The sequence below is a fragment of the Eublepharis macularius genome, chromosome 18, assembly GCF_028583425.1.
Source record: "Eublepharis macularius isolate TG4126 chromosome 18, MPM_Emac_v1.0, whole genome shotgun sequence".
In the NCBI taxonomy this organism is placed as follows: Eukaryota; Metazoa; Chordata; class Lepidosauria; order Squamata; family Eublepharidae; genus Eublepharis; species Eublepharis macularius.
In genome coordinates this window covers 29669542-29688478 of record NC_072807.1, presented here as the reverse complement: position 1 = coordinate 29688478, position 18937 = coordinate 29669542, and the positions used below count along the sequence as shown (strand labels likewise).

Sequence of the window (18937 nt, the reverse complement as noted above, 5' to 3'; positions counted from 1 at the left end):
CATTGCAGTGGGAGTTTTCGTTTACTTTCTTCCTCTGACGCAGCAGAAGGAGGGTGCTTACTCATGAGGAGATTTCATGGCTAACAGGTCTCTTGCCTGCTGCTGGACATGTAGCCTTCTGTGGTCAACAGATCTGCTGCAGACCTGCTCTTACTCAGGTACAGATTTTCTAGCAGGAAAGGGGCTCTGTTTGAAAAAGGAAGGAGAGTGAGTCTTTCTGACCTGCAGGTCTCACCTGTAGGGCTCTGAGGGTGCTTGCTCCATTCTAGCCTTCCGTAATTGAGTGGAGTTCCTATGGCTGTTAAATGAAAAAAAAATTAACTGCCAGATTTATTGATTCATGGCAGGTCTTTAAGAGGTTTATCATGATCACTGTTTTAGACTTGGCATGAAAAGGAGACTTCAAGGGCAATATGCTAGGAGGTGCTGGGGCATAAGTCAATAAACAAACAAACAAACAAAATAATCTCAACCAGCTGTTGGAGACCACACCCAGACCCAAAAGTGGGGCTTTAAACATTGATGGTGTGAACTGCACCACCTTTTCCTGGAAAAGGGGGGGGCGTTAAGCACTAGGCTTGTTTTCCCGACTACAAAGATAAATAATGTAGCGACTTAACATCTCAGGGGTTTTGTGGGAAAAATACTTTGGGGTATGGGTGTAATTAGGGGAAACCGCCTGTATTGGTGGAGTCATTGGTTGTTTCCCTTTTCTCTTAATTCTTCAGAGTTGCAAAGAAGACTAGATGCAGAGGAGTTAGCCGTGTTAGTCTGTAGTAGCAAAATCAAAAAGAGTCCAGTAGCACCTTTAAGACTAACCAACTTTATTGTAGCATAAGCTTTCGAGAATCACAGTTCTCTTCATCAGATGCAAAGAAGACTGAGAATGTGGGTGGACAGTCCAGACAAGAAGAGAATGGGATACGGTCCGGAGTGGCTCGATTTGCCTTAACTGAACACGAGTTTCCTTTTTACAGGCAATTTCCGCAGAGAACTGGGAGCATTCTCTTGAACAGCCAATAGCAAATTACATGCCCGTTATCCAGCAATAGATTTATTTTAAAGGCTAAAAGTGAAAGTGTAAATATAAAACATACAAGCACAACATGCTGCCTGATAGGAAGCCTGGCTAGTCCTACTAGTCCTCCAACTGACTAGTCCTACTAGTCCTCCAACTGTGATCCTATGAGCTCCCCACAGCAAAGTATCACATGATAGCACAGCAGCTCTAACAACCACTCCCAGGGGCTTCCCTCCAGCCAGGTTGCTGCTAATTCATAACTCTTCACAAAGGGAAAGGCACAGATCAATGTGTGGCAATGGCTGTAACTGAACACCATGACATGCTGATTCCCTGTCCAGAAAATAGACAAATATATTAAAAAGTAGGTTCCTGTTCTGATAAATCTGAATGGCAGAGGGAGCTGGAGTGAGTGGGAGGGGAAGACTGGGCCTGGTGGGGTTTTGAGCACCACCAGGGGGCATCAGCCACCACTTAGCATTGAACGCTTACAGATGCAAATATTAATCTTCTGATTTATGGAGCATCATTTTGTTACAACCTTTTGGCGGGGAGGTACTTGTTCAAAGTACATTTAGGGAAATGACCATTGTGTGATACTCAGCATTATAAGCCAACAGCCCTGTGTCCTACATTTATACTGCAATCCTAAACACAGTCTAAGTCCATTGTGGGTTTAGCCTGGAGTAACTCTGCCTAGGATTGCACTGTTAGATTTGACCCCTGAGCAGTCCCTGGAGTTGCTTGTCTGAACTGCATGCTGGACAGCTGCCTTGAACATGTTGTCATGGCAAGAGGAGGATAAAAATATTTAAATTAATGAATGCAGTTAAAAAAAACAAAAGCATGTCCCTGCCTGGCAAGCTGGGCCGTCTGCTGAGAATCTTCTGTCTATACCAACAGGATATTATGTGGGTGGCTACTAGAGACAGAGCCATTCTCAGGGTGGTTCCTCCCAGAGGCAATGCCCTCCGCTCAGCAGGCTGCCTGGCTGCTGATCTTCTTAGCCTCAGAAGCACAGGGTTAAATCATTCTTGTTTACCCAGGGATTTCATTCATTTGCATTATTTTCTTTCTTACCCTATGCTCTTGAATTTATAACCTGTTTTAATCTCAGTTATTGTTTTCTTTTTCATGCTGCTATCTTAATTCTGTTTGGATTGATTACATTTTGTGTTTTATATGTATTGTTCAGGGAGGGAAGGCTGCATGGTATAACCTGATCTCATCAGATCTCAGAAGCTAAACACAGTTGGTACTTGGATGGGCAACCCCTAAGGAAGACTCTGCAGAGGAAGGTACTGGCAAACCATCTCTGCCTCTCACTTGCCTTGAAAGGCCCTTGCTGAGGTTGCCATAAGTTGGTTGTGACTTTACAGCACGCACGAGCATGCGCGCGCGCGCACACACACACACACACATTGTTCAGTGGCCTGGGAGCCTCGTGGTCAAGTAGCAGCATAAAAGTCTTTAAAAGCAAAAAAGTAAAAAAGATATGCATGTCAGTACTATACATGAACTGGGCGCACAAAGCACATTTGAAGACCAAGGTGCGGGAACACCCTCCCTAATGATGACCGAAATTAGATGAATATCTTACCATAAATCTTAGATGTTATATTTCAATATCTTCCTCATAATTAAGTCATTTATAATGTGATGCTATAAAGATGCACACTGTTTAATTAAATGAATTCATGGTTCGTTATACATAAATGATAGGGGAGGATTGCTTTGATGCCTACCAATCTGGTTTTACGTGTGGCTCCAGCTAAGAAATGGAATGGCTGCTGGGGGTTTTCAAGCATATACTTCAGATGTGCCCCCTTACAGAAGGGTTTTGGAGAGAAATAATTGGATGGGCCAATCACATGATTCAAAGGCTATCTTATTATGCTGTTTGAATGGAATTGTTCATATTATAGACCTCATTTATTTTATGAGAAATTGCTCTCAAGCAAACAAACTGATTGTGAAATGAATAACACTTTCAGGTGGCTAGCTGTGTTAGCTGTAGTAGAAGAGTAAGATCTGGGTTTAGTAGCACTTTAGAGACCAACTAGATTTCCATAGTATGAGCTTTCTGACCAACAGAGCTTTGACTCTTGAAAGCTCACATCCTGGAAATCTACATTGGCTGATTCCGCACACGTTGGATAATGCACTTTCAATGCACTTTATCGTTTGAGGTGGATTTTTTGTTCCGCACACAAAAAAATCCGTTCCAAATGCTCTATAAAGAGGATTGGAAGTGCATTATCTGACATGTGCGGAATCACTCTTGGTCTCTTAAGGTGCTACTGGACCTGGATAATATTTGTAACATATTAGAAAAATAAATTTCAAGACTGGAGGTGGGGTGTGTCTGAGTGGCAGCATACGTGCCTTGTGTGCAGAAGACCCTAGGTCCAATCACGCGCATAGCAGATTCTGGGAAAATCCTTCTCTGCCTGAAATCTCAGAAAGGCATTGCCAGTCACAGTAGACAGATGGACCAATGGTCTGACTCAGTTTAAGTCAGCAACTTCATATGCCCCAAACATCGTTCAACTATAAGAATTTCCTTCTACATTATCAGTTAATTAATCTGCATTTATCTATGTAATTTGGATTCCATTGTCTGTTATGAAATTCAAGGCAGAATATCACAAGGTTCGGGGGGAATGGTCCTTCTATCCAAGCAGGATGGACTAAACCTTCAGCTGCTTATGTTCAGCAAGTCGGTTGCATTTCTAGACCCCATCATTCTTTCTTTGCTTTGGATAGGCAGGCACCATTTCAGAAAAGGCATTATAAATGCTTACGCTGAAAAGAATTTGAGCTAATCAACATTAGCAACAATTCAAACGTTACTTGCAACCCTTCCAATAAGATATGCTTTTTAACCTAAATACTGGATGAAATACGATCCCTTAGCGTCCCCCCACCCCTTCACCTTAGGCATGCTGGGCAAAAATTCAACAGATGCAGCTTTTCTAGGCATAGAGATGATGGAGACGTTCTGTCTGGGAGCAGCTATTGAAGATGCCCGCTTGCTAGGAAGCAGAGGAGGATGCCGCTGGAAAGGGAACACCCTCTGGCCCCAGAGTCCTTGGGCGCCTCTGTGCAGCCTGGGACTACGAGTCCCATCGTGCTCAGCATTCAGAGATGGGATTGAGGCTGCGCAACCGCTCGGCTGGAGAGCGACCTGCCTGTTGACAGCCCTCTGTTTTGGGGAAGGCTGAATCGAAGGGAGGGAGGCACAGAGAGACGGCTGGACAGCTACCTCGTGCGTACCCCCAGCTGGTATTTGGAGGACAGGCAGGCAGATACGCAGCCGATCCGGGTAAGCCCGAGACCGCCCCTCCCTGTGCAAGATGCGCGCACGCTGGCCGCCTTCCTCTCTGCAGGATGCCCGAGAGCATCTCCCCCCTCCCCGCCCCCCAGCCCGCTACAGGGCGAGCCGGGCCACGGTGCGGTCCACCCCCCGCGCTCGGTGCCTCGCTTTCCCTCTCCAGCCCTGCCCGACTGTGGCCGCAGAGGAGCACCCTGCGCTCTCGCCTGGCAGAAGCGGCTGCCACGGAAACGGCAGGATGCTCCGTCTCGCCGAGCATCCGCTGCTGGCTGCCTGGGTAGGGCAGCCGATGTGCGCCTGCCTGAGGGTCCGCAGGGCCTTTTCGGGAGCTTTGCACCGAAACGGAGGCGGAGATGCAAAGGGAGTGGAAACGGGGCTAAATTGATAGCTGCCGTATCGCGATTACTATTATTACTATTACTCTTCTTGTTGGGATTGATGTCTTCTTTAGCAGACGTTTCCGTCACAAAGAAGCTGTTAGCCTTTACGGTGCCGGAGGAGCCTTTTAATAGCTTTTGCTGCAAAAGGCAACCCCCTTTAGGGTTAAGGTTTGCCCCTTTAGGAATTCCACTCTGCGCCTTTTCACCATCTGTGTATAGCTGCGGACTCGGGGGAGAGATTGTGGCCGATGGTTCTCTCTCAAATGCTGGGGGAGGGAGGAATCTGTATATTCAGTACCACCCTCTTATCTCTTCCAAGAAGAACACAGTGATGTAATGTTTTAAAAAATCAGAGGATCTATTTAAAATGGATGAATGGTGATGGGGGGGGGGGATTGAAAGGAGTCCAGTTGTCAGAGTCCAGCTTCCCTCCCACACTGAGACAGGGTTCTCTCCACCCAAGCATCCCTAACAGATGACAATTCTGCCTCCCCCCCCCCCCAGCTAGGCTGTAGTTGTGTAACCAGCAGATCAAGAGAAATGCAGACTGCCAGATGTGCATGCCAAAAGAAGCATGCCAGAAAGGAGCGCAAGAATGGAAAAGGACAAGGCGAGAGGAAAAAGTCACACCAGCATTGCAGGAGGAAGCAAGAAGCTTTTAGAATGAGCAGCCAAACATACCAAGAGGCATTCCCCCCCCTTCTAATGTTTGGTGCACATTTAAAAGAAAATATGAGAAATGATGCTCACAGCAGAAGATCTGCAGAATGTTAAGCCGTGTAATCTCCAGTCATTTTGAGGCGGTGGTCCTATTTCACATTGGAGAGGATTCCGAGCTCAGGGGTGAAAAGCTTTGTACACACTTGTTTCCGGGTTCAACTCCCATCTCCTCCACTCCTAAAAAGGTGACCTGCACAACATTTGCTTAGAACTCAGGTCCAGTTGACTGAATTTTTAAATATTGTGAATTGAATGCTTAATATTTGTCAATATTTAACCATGGCCAAAATTAAACATCACAGTAAAATATTGTAAGAGGCCAAAGAATGTTCAAAGTATGTCTGAGAAAACACCTAGGAAAGAATAGGAGCAAAATATATAATGAATGCACCATTGTGTTCTAATTCTGTAATTTTCTACCTTGGGACCCCTGTTTGGGTGGAAAGGTGGCATATAAATGTTTTCAATAAAGAAAGAATTTCTCTTCTTTGTTTGACATATCATCTCTGAAACTTTTTTCATTGTTTCTAATTTTTGTAATCCCTAGTCCTATCGCAGTGTTTGTTAGATATCTCATGCTATCATGGTGTTTGATTGTGTTGTTTTATACCATATAATCTGCCTTGAGTCTCAGTGAAAAAGGCGGACTATAAATAAAGGAAATCAATACATTAAATAACAGTCAAATTTATGAAAGATGTGTGCGTAAAGAGTGGAAGGCAGAAAACATTTGTTTGTGGAGAGCTGAGTGTCATTTACTGAGTTTTTGAAGAAACAAATTTCAGGACAGGTTTTAAAGTTTTTATTAAAAACCCTACATTTTACACACGCACACGCGCACACACACACACACACAGACAAGCAGAATCCAGCAGGTTCAGTCCAAGAATTCATCTGTCTCAGCATTCTGTCTTCCAAAATGATCAACCAGATCCCTCAGGAGAACTCGCAAGCAAAGCATGAAAGGCAAAAGCTCTCTAGTAGACCAGGCAGATTAGGTGATTTTTAATTATGACATCTGACAGCAAAGGCGAGAATAAAGGTTTATAAAAACAAACACAAACACATATACACAGCGAAGACTTAGCAACATACATCTCTCACCTATGATTACAAGCATATTTACATTCTGCTCCTATCTGTGTTTAATCAGAATTAAGTTCTACTTATTTCAATAAAATTTACTTCTACTCCTTTTTTTTAAAAAAACCTTCCATAGTTCTGTAAAAGAGCTGGGGGAATTGTGTGAATTATCATCATCATTATCTGTTTTTTTTTTAAATGGTGTGTTTTATGTGTCTAATTTAATGTTAAACAACATTTGAAGCTTTATATCTGTGAGTCTTGTTGGATAGTATTTGACTATATTTGACTGGCGAATTGACTCAGTAATTTTAGACTGTTCAAAAAGTGGACCCTAATTCTTTTTGAGGTGCCTCTGGGCCCTTGTTTTCTCCTACAATCAACTAACATGACTTCTCTACTAGTTTTTAAGTAGTACCCATCTCTGTACTGGATTTGTTGAATTTTTCGGCCAGATAGACCTTCTTCCCTCCCATCTCAGACCAACCCACACCTTACACTACTTTTGGGGGACAAACAGGGAAGGGTTGTTGACCTCCATGCTATTAGTGCCTTCTCCTGGAGGCATGTAGACCACCATTAGAAGCAGAATGCTGGAGTAGGTAGACCATTCTTATGTCCTTAATGGATAATTAATCCCGTAAGCCTGAGTCCACCATAGTCTGACTAGCCTCATCTAGATGGACTGAGCTTCTTTCCAAGGTCCCTTATTCTTCTAAAGTCATTGGAACAGGACCTGCTGAAAGACTGTAGCATGTTTTAGGTGACAGTGTGTTGTGGCAGCTAGTCTGGAGGGTCAGGCTGATATGTGCCTTCAGACCATGCTCAGCAATGAATCTAGGTGATTTTGAGCAAATAAGGTTACGTACAGACATACTTGCAAACAGGAGTGGCTGTGGGTTTTTCTACTGCAGGGTGATCTCTGCTTCTCCCTGCCCTTTCTTCTCAAAGAACTGAATGCTAATCGCCTCCTTCTTTCCCCCCATGAACGTTCTGCCATATGGGCATTGAATGCAGTGTAAGAATTACTCAACATACAAAGAAATATGTCTGCACCGCACATGGATTGTACATGCATTCACTGTAACTTGTGAACAGGGCTCATGTAGCTTGTGAACAGGACTAACTGCCTTAACCTAGTCTTCCTCTCTAAAATGCTATCTGGAGTCCTTTGGTAGAAGGCTGCAAAAGAAAGTCAGGAAGATTGGTTAGCACATAGGCTTTGTGAAATAAGGAATTGGCTTCCTCATTTGATACTACCCTGTGTTTGACACTAATTGCCACCTGTGTGGCAACATCAGAGGCAAGATTAAACTCTTGTCATCGTTCATCAGCACCCATCATTATGGCTGTCACTTAACGCTACTTGTTGCCACAGAGAGAGACTGTTTATGGGTGACCAGATTTTTAAGAGGTCCAGGAAGTGGTTTGCTTTTAAGTAGTCTGTGACCATTAGACTGAAGAAGTGGGGAAATTATGTGAATTATCATTCTTGTTAGCTGCATTTTTAAAAGGGTGTGTGCAGATGTCACCATTTCAATAAAACCAGTCTGTGTTCCCTTATTATCTCTGTGGGGGTGGGGGTGGGGGGAGATGACTAGTACAACTAACTTCAAGACTGTGACCTTGCTTACCCATGTATTTTGTTGCTGTTTGAAACAGAGGTTCTTTCTGAACAGAAATAGTTATTCTAAGGATAACTTGTGGGGTACACAATGTCACTGACAAATGCCTGAGTGTATTTACGAATTTTGGATTTTATGTGGCATAGTTTTGGGGGAGGGGTTGCTGCTAGCCTGTAAGGAATAGGAGTACAAAATTCCAGAAGGGTGGGCCATCCTGAAAGGCACCACTGGGGAGATATGCTGCTGCTGTTTGTTCTAATGAAGAATATTCTGTGCATTCTTCTGAATGTGGGGGAAGGTTTGCCAGCCTCCAGGTAGTGCCTGGAGATCTCCCAGAATTACAATTGACCTCCAAGCCATAGAGATCAGTTCTCCTGGAGAAAATGGCTGCTTTGGATGGTGAGTGGCCTCTATGGCATTATACCCCACTGACATCCCTCCTCTCCATAAACCCTGCCCTCTCCAGGTCCTACCCTCAAAATCTTTAGGAATTTCCCAATGTGGAGCTGGCAAACCTATAGTTTGGGGAGGGGAGAAGAAATCTTTGTTTGGGGTCTTACAATGGCTCTCAGCAGCCTTGTTTGTAGAAGCCTTTAAATGATGCTGCTTAAAAATGTATCTTGCAGGAAACATTGGTCACTATGACCATCTAGGACAACCTGCTATAGGTGACCGCTTTTTTAAAAAAATGTATGACTAAGCTTTGGGTGATCCTTTATTTCATATAAAAGAGGGTCGTAGGCTGCAAGAGTGATGTCTTCCAAGCTACGGTCTGGAGTGCCCCATGCTGCAGCCTTGCTGGAGCAAAGCAAGCGTGGGCCTTCTCAAGTCAGTGTGTGGAGGGGAAACCACCTGGGGACCTTATGTAGGACACCTTGAGTAGTGTGGAAGAAAGACAGGATGGCAATGAACTAAATAAATACTTTGCAGATCAGGGCGTAGTGTGAATATAACCGAAGAAAACTCCTCCGCCCTCTACCTGCTTATTCCCAACTATGTCCCCCCCACCCATATTTCTCTTGCATCACTACTAGTTGTCTTGACTCCGCTTTCCTCCATTGCTCCTGCACCTTTGTTGTTGCTTAGCCTTTCACAGCCCTCTCATTTTCTTCCCTTTCCTTTTCTCTGCCCCAATTCTATGACCAAGGCTGCATCCACACAGCGAAGGATTCCCTCGCGGTTGCTGCAATTACAGAGGCATTTGCAGCAGCAACAGAACAGTCAATATTTTTTTGGGTACCCCTTTGTGTCCACTAGTTCTTCCTCTTCATGCTGCTGGAAGGCTTTTTGCTGCTTTTTAAAAAAAATCTGTAGTTTTATCACTATAGTGTTTTAAAACTTTTATCAGCTACTTTTTTAAAAAAAGACAACATCAAACCTCCTGAGGGAGGTTGGGGCAAATGGGACAGGCAAAGAGAGGGAAAGAAAATGGCACTGCTGTAGACAGGGAAGCCCAAAATTCTGCACCTTCCTGTCCACACAGATGGGGTTGATGGTGTTGCTGGGAAATAAAGATAGAAGAACATAGTAATGGGGGCAAACCCAATTGACAATGGCTGATGCTCTGACCACTCCTGAGCGAGAGGAGTTCCTCGGGGGATGCAACGTCCCCTTGGGCCTACAGCAACTGCATGACTGAGACCCCTGTCTAAGCCTCCCTGCGCTAGCGTTGCCAACTACGGCTTTGGAAATTTGGGGATGGTGCCTGTGGAAGGTAGAGTTTGGGGAGGGGAGGGAACTCAACGAGGGTGTGATATCATAGATTTTGCCCTCTGAAAGTTGTCTGGAGATCAGTTGTAATTCCAGGAGAACTCCATGTTGCACCTGGAGGTTGGTAACCCTTCCCTCCACACAGACCTTGCTTGTCATAACAGGGCTTTCATTTATGAAATTACTTGCAATGAGACCGAGCCCTGCAGCCTGGGAGTTCTTCAGTTGTGCATGCCCTGGTTCCCCACATCTTTGAGTCAAGCTTGTTTTGACTTATCTGGAAATGTTATTAAAGTGCAATGAAAGCGTACAAACGGTTTAATATGTTTCTGAAAAGCCATAATCTTCTCTAAAGCCTTTTAGCCCCAGCAGGGACTGCTCTCTAGTAGTCTAGCATTTAATTATATTATATGGAAACATATCGATTATTGGGATTTTTTAAAAAAGAGGGCTTCCTGAAGATTTTGTCCAGATGTGCATTCCCATCTCCCAGCTCGGCTGTTAGCCATTTTAATATATTTCAGCACATTTCTCTTTAAAATAATAATAATAATAAAAACCCTTTAGTGCTCACAAGGGTAGCTTTGGCTCTAATATGGATCAAGTCAGCTTTTGTAACGCTAATGCTGGTGTTTAGCAGCACAAAATGGCAAAGGATTATATTAATTCTCTTCGGCTGTTGTTTTTTGCACAGGGTTCACAAACTAAGATTTGGACTCTCCTCTTTTAATTACTTCCGTCTGCTGATCTGGAGGGAGAGCATGCAAAAGCCTCTAGAATGAATATGCCACTTAAAGTGCTTTCCAGCTAATCTACGACTCCAACTTTTGGTGTGCATGTGTGGGGAATAAAAGGGCAATTTTGAATACCCTTGTGTCAGATTTCTGAACTGAATGAGGGAAAGTTGATTTACTTCCATGCTGGAAGTAGGGTTGCCAGCTCCAACTTGGGAAATTCCTGGAGATCTGGGCGGTGAAACCTGGAGAAACCTGGAGAAAGTGGGGTTTGAGGAGGGAAAGGACCTTGGCATGGCATAATTCCATAGAGTCCACTCCCCAAAGTATCCATTTTCTCCAGGTGAACTGATCTCTGTGGCCTGGAGACCAGTTGTAATTCCAGGAGATCTCCAGCCACTACCTGGAGGCTGGCAACCCTAGCTGGAAGGCTGATTTTCTGTTATGTTGGTGCACTTTATAATGCACCTGTTGAGTTTTAGCCTTCAAGAAGCAGAACATCTTGTCTGCTCTTAGTTGCGCTGCCTGCTATGTTTTTTCTCTAGACAAATATTTTTGGCAGAATTTCTAGATGGAATGCCTATATGCTGTCGTCGTGACTGACTAATGGCAACCCATGAAGTTCCATCTCATGGGGTTTTCAAGGTCTGTGAGGAGCAACTTCAATCTTCCCTGGTAGTCTCTCATCCAAGTACCAACCCTGCTTAGCTTCTGAGATCTGACGAGATTGGGCTATACCATGCGGCCTACCCACCCTGGAATGCCTAGCATAGATGAACTTGTGAACCTTTGTTATCTTGCTCTATTCTATGGTTAGATAAGACACTCCCAGCAAATTTCCCTACTGTGCTAGCTCTACAGTTTTTGAGCTAGGTGAGCAGGAACCAAATTTGGAGGGCAGGGGGAGAAGCAGTGCCACCTCAAGGTTTCTATGGCCACTCTCCCACTTTTTTGGCTAAGTTATTGTTCTTTTTATTTTTGTTAAATGCTGCATAACATCTCTAATCCATCTCTCTACTTTCTAAGGGTCTGCCTTGCAGCTGAACTTCTGGGCCTGAGCAGTAACATATTTAGCCCTGGAGCGATTTCTTTCTTAGCCCTGAAATAAATAAAGCTCATATTTTTAAAATGTGGAACAGTCTCCAACAAGCCATTTTTCTAACTTGAGTAAACAGCAACAGAGAGAAAAGTCAACTTCTCATTTTTAACAGGGATTCAGAAGACTGATTCCTGAATGGTGGACAAGCAAGCTTCCAGGGACACAGTCTAGAAGGAGCCATGGCTGTACCATTCCGGAAAGAGTTGGAGAAATACAAAAACATCAATGAAGACGAAATTCTCAGCAAACTCTCAGAGGATGAGCTAAAACAGCTGGAAAGCGTTCTTGATGACCTGGATCCAGAGGTATGTATTAAACAAAAGTTGCAGAATCACATGCTAAAATCTTCATAAGGCTCAAAGGGACACGTACAGAATGTCATAGTGTAGATTTATCGTTAACAAGAAAATAACCTGCCCTGAAATAACCTGGATTTTGTGCCTGGAAAAACTGAGTTTCAAAACTAGTAAACTGTAAACATTTGAAAAAAAAATTGTATGCTTTGCATCATTTTCTGCTTGCTACAAAGTGAGAGAAGAAAGTACACAGAGCTCTGAAGCCATCCTCAGATCTTGGGAATATATAAGCTACCTGATACTGAAAGAGACCCTTCGGGTCTTGGGGCCAGTATTTCAGCTTCCTAGTTCTCAGGCGAGAGCCTTTTCCAGCGCTGCTACCTGAGATCTTTTTAACAAAAGTTGTCAAGGACTGAAACCAGGACTTTATATATGTGCTGCATCAGTGAGCTAAAGCATCCCAATGTTTATGTATTTATTTAGAACATTTGACTGCCACCTCTTCAGGAACCTGCCCGAGGCAGCTTACAAAATAAAAATAATAAAAACAAAACATTAAAATATAGTAATTACAGTCCAGCATTTTAAAAAGCCCAACATAAAATATAAATAATAATAACAAACCACAGTCAGCTTAAAATAACTGTTCCACAAGCAACGTGCCACTTCTGTCACCACTGCCTCATCGCTGAACACCTCTGCAGGGCTTTTGTGGAAGATCTTAACTGGCGGGCTGGACAATATGGGAGGAAGTGATCCTTCCGCTACCCTGGCCCCAAGCCATTTAGGGCTTTAAAGGTAAGCACCAGCACTTTGAACCATGCCTAGAAACAAATGGGTAGCCAGGGCTGATCTTTCAGCACTGGAGCAAAATGATCCCTGACAATTTTCTAGCTGCTGCATTTTGGACAAGCTGAAGTTTTGGACCATTTTCAAAGGAAGTTCCACATAAAGCTCATTATAATAATCTAACCTGGATGTAATAGAGCATGGGTCACCATGGCCATAGAACTGAGTCAAGCCATTTATTTATTTATTCCTGTGTTGTCTACACTGACTAGCTTCAGGGGAAAAAAAAACTTTCTTAGAGCCTGATGGCCCACTGTTCTGTCTGCAGAGTCACTCTATAGAGTGCTGAGCAGATGGAAGAAGAATGCAGAGAAGGAGCTCTAAACCATGGTTGTACATTTGGAAACTCACACCAGGGTTTAGGTTCTAAACTGTGATGTCTGCACTGAGCCAGTGATTCAGAAAGAGGTTCCATTGAAAATAATGGAAGTTAGGGATACAATAGGGATACAATTATCACCTAAAACATGCTCCCACCTGTGCCCCGCTGCTGCCAGTGATGTATATTTTGCTGAGTGGAGCTAAGCCATCCTGTTGCGAGTTCCTATGCCTTCTCCAGTTGCCACCAAGAACGGGAAGCAGAAGCACTGCAATTCATAACATGATGGCTAGGCTCCGTGTGGTACAGGCTGAAGTGTGTTTGGACTGAGTGGTGGTCATTCACCACATGGAGGACACTATCAGGGATTCCTCTCCCAGCCAATGCAAAAAGGAGGCATGACAGAGAGAAGCCCTCCATAGCACTACTGAAACCCAGCCTTGGGAGGCACCTTGAATGGCCTTCCAATGGTTCAGAACGAGGGTTGCTGGGGCAGCTCTGGGCTAAGATGAGGCCCTAAGGAACAGGGGCAAGATGGCCCAGTTGCCCAGGGGATAGAGACACTGTCTCTCTCTGCTGAAGCTTGGAGTTATCACAGGAGGCCAAGTGACCTCAAGGAATATGTGTGGCTTGCTGCTCAGGTTTCAAAAGGAAAGAGCAAGTGGCCCAACAAGCAGGTGGGTCACCAAGTATGAGGAAGAGAAGGAGAATCACTAGGTGTTACTTTACCAGGAGATAGTTGCAAAATAGTAAAGATCCCAGTAGCACCTTTAAGACTAACTAATTTTATTGTAGCATAAGCTTTCGAGAATCACAGCTCTCTTCGTCAGATGCATGGAGGGTATGAAAAAACTGGGCCAGTTTCCTTATACCCTCCATGCATCTGACGAAGAGAGCTGTGATTCTCGAAAGTTTATGCTACAATAAAGTTGGTTAGTCTTAAAGGTGCTACTGGGATCTTTACTATTTAACCAGGAGAATAATGGGAGTGACACTGGTGGCCAACAAGGATAAGTCACTGTATTAGTCCCATGACAACTACATTTTGCTCTGATTGTTCCCCATCAAACATGTAGGGGTCTGGGAATGAAATGGCGGGTCGTGTGGAAATAGTTACCACCTTATTCACTGACTGTTTCTGTCTCTTACATCTGCTTTGATAGAATGCACTTCTGCCAGCAGGCTTCCGACAAAAGGACCAGACTGATAAAACTGCTACAGGACCCTTTGACCGGGAACGGCTGTTGTCCTACTTGGAGAAACAAGCATTGGAGCACAAGGACAGGGAAGACTTTGTACCTTTTACGGGAGAAAAGAAAGGTAACCATTCATCTGTAAGCATGCCTGAAATGAGGAGGCATGTGAACAAAGCAATTTATCCTAGTTGTCTGCCTGCCGAAGAAAGATCAAAAGCCAAATTATAGTGTTTTGTATACAACTCGTGTAAGCAAATCCAGATAAATTGCTAGTTTTGCTTGTGGTCTGCCCGCTAGTTCAGAAGCCAACAACACCAAAGTAGTTTTTTTTGTCCTAGCTTTCCCCTTAAGCTCCTATTGTGGTATTTCCAGGGGTCATTTCGTAGAAAAAGAGCTGGAGGAACTCATTAGCGTAACTCATTAGCATATGTCACACCCCTTGCCATCACCGGAAATGAGTCTTTGGCATAACTGATTTGCATGTGCCACACCCCCTGATATCACCTATCCTGGCTGTTTTGGACCCAATTCTAGCTATTCAGGGCCGAAATTGGGCCCAAAATGGCAAAAAGGGGCTGAAAATGGCTGAAAAGGGGCCCAGAATGGTCAGGATCAGGCAGCTGCTGAACAGAAGAGTGATCCACCACCTGTCAGAGGCCCGATCCGGGCCGTTTCGGCCCCAGTCCAGGATGAAGTGGGCCCAAAATGTCCGAGAGTCAGGTGGCCAGGGCCACCTGACATGTGACCTCTTTGGGGAACTGCCGGAACTGCATACCTGTGCGTTCCCCCTCGAAATGAGCCCCGGGTATTTCTCAAGATCAGGTCTGGGACCCTTGACTCTGCCAGCCTTGTTTGCTACCTCCCTGGGATTTGAAAATTGTAGGGGTCAGTTATTTTGTAGGGCACAAAATATGGGTTAAAAGCCATGTTTAATTGGGTTGTGCAGGCTTGGGCATGGACAAAACACTTCAGGAAAGACAAAAAACTGCTTTCAGGATGTTTGTTAATCTCTTAATCCTAGCCACCACCCCAACATATGGACATAGTAAATGAAGTAATATATGCACTAGTGAACGAGGTTTGCATTCTGCCAGCAGGGCTATATGTTCTTTGTCCCCTTTGGCAAGAGGCAACAGAGGTCCCACAGCCCAGCATTTCTTCCTATGTATGGCTCAGCTTCCTCCATGCTAGCTTCTGTTAGTAAGTGATCTTCCTTCCCAAATTTTGAATGTTAAGTATCAAAATTCCCGTTTCTAGTAATCAGTGTGTTTACCAAATTTCAACTTTCCAAATTGTCCAGAGAGACCTAAATCACTGTGGGGTTTATTTTGAAGACTGAAGAACAAGTGTTCTGTTTTCAGATTTTTCCTGGTGATCTGGGTGCCTTTGTGCATGCATGTATGCCATTTCATGGCTCTTGTCAGACCCCGGTGTCTTTGAATAGAATATATAGTATCTTTATATGTGAAGACACAAGGTTGAACATCTCTTTAAGATTGTTTCCCCAGACTGAATGTTTCCCCTTTAGCCCATTTTCCTTGGCTTTCTCTCCCTTTCCCCATCTCTTGTTATGTTTTACCCTTTTCAATTATAAACCTGAATGTGAGGGTTTTTTTAATACTAGTTATAGAGAACCTAATAACTTTAGATGCTTAATTAGATACTGAGTCATATTTCAGTAGGAATTAAGAGATTTTTGTGGGGGGAGAGGAACGCTCCTGGAAACACTAAAGGTTAATTAACAAAAAAGCAGTGTTCTTTAAAGAATATTTATTGTGTGTGTGTGTGGGCGCACGTGCACGTGTGCGTGCATAACACCTCAGAATAACCACAGCAATGTTACTAACACAGAACAAACAGGCCTCTCTCTCTCTCTCCACTGTTGGCCTTTGGCATGCATTCCTCGTCCATAGGCACAATTTAATCACATATAACAACGGTCACTCTGTGCTGAATAAGTGAACTGGACAGCGATGTACATATTTCCAAGATGTTTCACCTGAACTGCAGCCCCCATCCTCAGATGGTGCCCCTGTTAATAACAATTATTATATCCCAACACTCTATAATTCTCCCTCTTGTATGGAGGTGTCGCATAATACAGAATCCTGGGGACACGGTTCCCATCCGAGTCCCTGGACAAAGGTCACTGTCCTCCAAACACAGCTGGCTAAACCTGCAAATCTTGTTGTCAGCCTTCCAGATATGATAGGTCGCTGCTTGTTCCTTCTTTTTCTGCTTGAGCCACATATCTAAGTTCAGGCCCTCTGAAACTGGATTCCTATAAACCTCGCCTTACTGAGATGACCCTCCCACTCTTCAAAGAAATGAGCCCTGCGGGAAATCTCTGGGCTGTTACAAGATGAGCCTTCTAATTTGAAGCTGGCAACATGTTCTAATTGTTGCGTAAGGGTCAGGCGTGAGCGTTGGCTGGCTGTACATCGGAGATGTGGCGTTTTTGACCCAGCCTTTACTTTGGCAGGCGCTGTTGAGTAAATAACTGTGGGATGATTATTTTGAAAGCTTAAATGCACAATTATCACTGGAAGCGATACGCTGCCAGTTACACTGGTCAAAGGGCTACCGAGAAGCATAGATGGGCCTTTCCTGTAAATGGGAACTAAGCCGTAGTTTTCAGGACTGGTGCGATGGTGTTCCCAATCAGGCAGGCCAGCCAGGGTCCACGAAAATGGGGGCAGGCAGCCTGAGAGCTGCTCAGTCTGTGTTTGCCTGAAGGTTGCTCAGAGTGGAACTAGGCTCTCAGGTGGAACTTGATAGGAAGATTCCATGCTATGACCTGAGCACAGCCATGTTTACTCAGAAGTAACTGCTGATCCCAAGAGGATCTCCTTCCTAGTAAACATGCACCCTTAATTTACTTAGCAGTAGCCTCTTCTCATATATCCATGGCCACCAATAGTCAGAATCACACTCCCTCTGACATCTTTGAGTTTTTCGGATCTTGTGTAGGGTATGATTCTGTGATGGAAACGTTCTGTGTCCATGGATATGTGATCCACAGACAGCTACTATAAAGCACTTCAAGCTGAGACTGCACACTTTCCTGAGCCTCTATACAATTAAAAGAAAAAGATATGTGTGAAAAAGGATACGAGCTCGTCATGTACCCCTACTGAGTGTTACCAGAACTGCTCTTTTATTATAATGGGGAATTAGCTGCAGCAGTCTGTAACTTTAATATTAAGCGAGGATCATAACCTATGTATACGGAGGTCCCGATCCCAGACACTCTAGTGAAAAAGAGGCAGACAACGAATAAGTTCCAAACACGTGTATTGAGTGTAGCGTAAGCCTAGCTTGCACAATCATACAAGGAACACACAAGGTCTAAGAAATACAGAGTAGGAAATACAGAGACATTCGCATTAGCGGGTTCCCAACGATGGTAAGGGAAATACTCACAATCCTGGAGCGAAGCAGAGACACGGCAGCGAGGGTGGCCCAATGCCAGCACTGGGACCACAGACGGACAGCAAGGAGGTCTGGATAGGGAATGGCCGAGGCACCGAGTGGTCTGGGAGACCAGCTTAAATACCCCAAAACGTACCCTGGGGCTGGTGCTGTACTTGGTGGTTCTCACAGTTTAAAACAAAGGGTCTAATGGGCTACTGAATGGCTTAGATGGGCCACTTTGGTAATCAGATTGGGATAAGTGACACCTCAGGAAGAGGGGACAAAAGAGGGAGGGGGAAATCCAAGTGGGCTGAAAGGATGTTCCAGCGGACAGGGCTTGTCCTGATGTCATCAGCTCTGGAATGCGGAGGTTTCTTTGAGATGCATTCTCTAAGTGCTTGGGATGGTCGGCACTTAGTTCCTTCTCTGGGGCGGCTCCTAAGATATGCAGAGCGGGGCGAGGGGCTCTCGCTGCGGACGTGGTGTGCCCGCTTCGCCGAAATGGCTTCCCAAAGCAGTCTTCTTCCCAGGATCTTCTGGCTGCCTGAGAACATGGATGCCGGCTGGGCATAGCTGGGGCTGGATAGCAGGCTGCCCGGTGGCGAGGGCAAGCTCGGCGACCGGCTCGCGGGAGGCTCCAGGCGGGAACTGACCAGGGAGCGCCTAGCCAGGCTCGCTGGAGGTTTCCCCCGGCTGGCGCCCGGCTGCTAGCAGCAGCTTGGGCCCATATGAGGCAGGCTTTCATGGAGGCAGCGGGAACAACACTTTAAAACACAGTCCAAAGCAGGGAACAGGCACGGTCCGTGGCAGATGGCAGTGCAGGCACGGGGCACACTTGTAACACAGTCCAAACACACACTTGGAAGTCCAGATACAGGTCAGGGCAGGGCTGCCCAGAAAGAGAGTCCTTTGTGCAGTTATCCAAACATGGAGTCAGTAACTACACAGTCTATAGCAGCAGCAAGGCAATTGACACGCAGGCAGGAAACTGACACGTGTATCAGAACACACACGTGCAAAGCAGTCTTTGTGCAGCAGTGAAACAGTAACGCAGGAAACTTTAACACAGTTCATAGCAGGCTTTAAAGCAGGGGAGGGGGCCTACTTGGCAACATGAGAATTGACTGTTTATCAGCAGGCTCGAGGAGCATCAACAG

General features: G+C 44.9%; 1 protein-coding gene across 1 annotated transcript in view; it reads left to right on the top strand.

The window, feature by feature from the left end:
• Positions 1-81: 81 nt before the first annotated feature.
• The window catches only part of TMOD2 (tropomodulin 2), a 40819-nt gene continuing 21963 nt past the window's right edge, over positions 82-18937 (top strand). Inside the window, exons 1-3 of the mRNA XM_055002628.1 lie at positions 82-158; positions 11819-12011; positions 14334-14490. Coding sequence (XP_054858603.1) covers positions 11886-12011; positions 14334-14490 — 283 coding nt within the window. The 5' untranslated portion in view covers positions 82-158; positions 11819-11885. The remainder of the gene's footprint in view (positions 159-11818; positions 12012-14333; positions 14491-18937) is intronic.